Source organism: Poecilia reticulata, linkage group LG19 (assembly GCF_000633615.1).
Source record: "Poecilia reticulata strain Guanapo linkage group LG19, Guppy_female_1.0+MT, whole genome shotgun sequence".
Lineage (NCBI taxonomy): Eukaryota > Metazoa > Chordata > Actinopteri > Cyprinodontiformes > Poeciliidae > Poecilia > Poecilia reticulata.
This window is the reverse complement of record NC_024349.1, coordinates 21,813,751-21,817,093: the sequence shown is the minus strand read 5'-3', so window position 1 is coordinate 21,817,093 and position 3,343 is coordinate 21,813,751. Positions and strand designations below refer to the sequence as shown.

At 40.4% G+C, this 3,343-nt stretch overlaps 1 protein-coding gene across 1 annotated transcript in view; it reads right to left on the bottom strand.

Annotated features, from left to right (window-relative positions):
• abcc3 (ATP-binding cassette, sub-family C (CFTR/MRP), member 3) overlaps positions 1-3,343 on the bottom strand; it is a 64,319-nt gene that overhangs the window by 3,879 nt on the left and 57,097 nt on the right. The window contains exons 22-25 of the mRNA XM_017310712.1: positions 3,138-3,337; positions 1,989-2,115; positions 1,080-1,181; positions 39-185 (exon numbers count right to left, since the gene is read on the bottom strand). Of these exons, the coding sequence (XP_017166201.1) occupies positions 39-185; positions 1,080-1,181; positions 1,989-2,115; positions 3,138-3,337 (576 nt within the window). The remainder of the gene's footprint in view (positions 1-38; positions 186-1,079; positions 1,182-1,988; positions 2,116-3,137; positions 3,338-3,343) is intronic.

The window sequence follows — 3,343 nt, the reverse complement described above, 5'->3', positions numbered from 1 at the left end:
CATCTTAATTTAAATAATAAAAATAATATTGTCACTACCTTCTCTCCTCCCTTGACGCTGAGCGTGATGTTCCTCAGGACGAGGTCCAGACCCTCGCGGTACCGAACGCTGTACTCGTTGAACTCCACGTTGCCCTGCGTGGGCCACTCCGCAGGGGGCTTCTTCTCCTCCACCTCCCACGGGGCCTACAAGAGAGAGAGCACACCTTTTTCTGACAGGAACACTTTCTGGTAACTTTTATCAGAAGGGACTTTTTTGTTGTTGTTGTATTTCTCTTTTAAGCCAAAGCATTTCATCAGGCGTAGAGCAGCTAGTGAACGGAGGGAGCCGTGCTGCTAAAGTACAGCGTGTACAAATCGCAGTGTTTGTGTTGGGCAGCAGGCGGGGGCTTGTTGGAAGCAGGTAATGCAACATTTCTGGATCTAGTTACGGTTTATAGGAGCCGCGCAGCTCAAGCTGAGCAGCACAGCAGCTTTATGAAATGTGGCTGAATTCCTGTGTTTTTCAGTCTAGCATGGAGTCGGTCTGGAGGTGTGTGTGTGTGTGCGTGTGTGCGTGTGTGTGTGTGTGTGAGGATGGGCGGCATCACTGATTTAAAAGCAAACACATGCTCAGCCCTGCATGAGCTTCTGTGGAACATGAGAAACAAGCTTCTGAAAACATTTTAAAAATAAAATAATGATGCAGCTAATGATTATTTTCGTAGCGATAACTCTGACGATTAATCGATTSATCGGATAAAAAAATGTGGTAAATTTGGCAGCTTATTTTATGTATTGTTAGAACAAAGTGCCCTTTTCAGAYAACAAAAATAATCATATTGCCTAAAATGCAATAACAGCATTCCATTAGAGAATATATTTACAAAGATGGTTTTTCATCTTTAATGCAAAAAGGTTTTATATTTTTTTAATAGTTTTGGCCTAATTACTGCTCCGAACTGTGTAGTTCTTTCAGCAAATGGCTACTTAAGAGTCTTTATACTCTACTTAATGATTATTTGTTGCACAAATAAGTAGACGATTATTCCAATAATCGTTAATCTGATTAATTGTTTAAACTGAGGATGCTCCACATACCTCGGTCTTGGTTTCGGAGTATTCCTTCACTCTCTCCACCGCTACTATGTTGTTCTCCAGGTCGGAAGTCATCCGCACCATCCAGTTCAGAGACATGGTCACCTGTTCAAATAATCCTGGTTTTAAAAGTYGCTCAAGGCCACATGGTGAAATCTACTGACCAAGATCCCTGCTGACTGGGCTTTGCTGCTCCAACAGAACAGGACTCCCCGTTTTGAGGGGGCGACCAAAAAAAGATTATTATTTTTTTTTGGCACAAACATTCCACTGCTTGGGCTCAGTTCACTGGTGGTCATTTTAAAAACATTGTTGGATTTWAATTAATTTAACACTAAAATATCTTCAAATATAAAGATGAAATTATGGCACGTCTTTTTGGGACCAACATGTAGCCACCTTCCATGAATAAAATATATATTTTTTGAGGGCATAGGTCACCAGAAGTGGCTCCAGGAAAGAGGCTCTTATTCTTCTAAATCCTTTTCAAAAAAAAGCATCACCACAGCATGATACTGCCACCACCATGTTTCAGCGTAGAGCTGCTGTGCTTAGGGGGATGTTTTCCTCCAATTGTGGCCACAAACTCATATCGCTGATCAGGACTTGATTTCTTTTAACAGTAACTTTCCTCCTGCCTCTCTGCCATAACTTTCAGTTCACTAATYAACTTCTGAAKACATTTGCTTGTTCTGGATTTTATTTAGAGGCATTAAAGTAAAGGGAACCCGTCACACATTTCATACATAGATATTTTTTGTAAACCTTTTCCACCCACTCCCCAATGATGCTCCTCTGTGTGTTGGTCTCTCGCTTAAAAATAAATCAAAACACACAAATTTGGAGTGGAAAAGGCTCTGCAAGTGCAGCACATACAGCAAAAAGTTGCTCATATGGCATGAGTTACATCACCTGGAGTGCGTACGACACGGACAGACCCACGAGGCCCGGGCTCAGGGTTGCTTTTCCCAACACAGCGAAGAGAGCGGCAAACAACACGATGCAGTTCCCGATGAACTCGATACGAACTCCCAGCCACCTGCGTGACAACGGGCTTCCAGTTAGAAACCGTCCCACTTTATGCTGACATTATGCAAACACTCTGTGTCAGGGTGAAAAGATAACCATATYCTAACTGGTGTGGCCAGAGAGGTGATGGTTGGTGCGCTGAGAGGAAATGAAATGTTTCGTCATCAAGATGGTTATAAGAAATAATTACATCGAGTAGAAATGATTGTCATCTTGCATCTTGTTGGCACTTGAAAACAKATGACCTTAAACAGAACTTTGATTCTTTTTCTCATTTCCATGATACAACATGACTGTAAATTTCTAAACAATTTCTAAATAGTAAAATAACTTTACAGACCATCAACGTTTCCACTGACTGGGTTTTGGGAATGTTAACATGTTTGGAATTTGGTGCCAGAAACTCAAAAATTTTTGCAAGTGTCCAAGTTGTTAATTCCCACTTTATTTTCTTTACTAATAATTACTATTTGCTTTGTGAATCAGAGGCAGAGCAAACAGTGGGAATGAAGACAGGCAAAAATGGTTCTGTGAAGTCAGACATTAGTGGATCCAAAGACTCAAAGTATTTTTTATTTTTATTTTTTTTACATGAATACAAATTGTAAAGTTGAATCMATCYAAGAATATAAGCTAGTTTTTGGATTTCTTAAACTATATTCCCTATTTGAGGGATTCCTCTTTTACAAACAGACACGGTGTCTTAAATGAATTGCTAAACGATTAATCGATGTCTAAATTAGCCATGATTTATACGATTAATCATTTCAGCCCTGCATCATATTAAACCCTATAAATTAAAAAGAAAATGTTGAATGAATTCATATCTATTCAAAGATAGGCGAGAAAATAACTTTGGAAATACAGTGTAAAAAAAAAAAGAAACCTTGTTCTATTTTAGTGTTGTTGGGATTAAACCGCCATGATTTCACTCTGCTAAAGTTACTCGGTCAAATATTTACATTTTCTACAAGCATTTCCTCATAGACCAAGGCAGTTAGTGTTTCCTGACTAAACCGGAGGGAGACTTACCTGTTGGACACGATACCAGGGTAGTAACTCTTTTGGTTCTCGTCCACCTTCATATCGCTCATCAGGACAAAGGCAGTGTGTCTGCCGTAGGCTCGKATTACGCTRGAGCCGGTGACGGTCTCAGAGAAATGGGAGTATATGGGAGAGCGGCTGACCGACTCCAGGCGCTTAAGCTGCCGCGACGTGGCAACGTAAAATCTCTACAG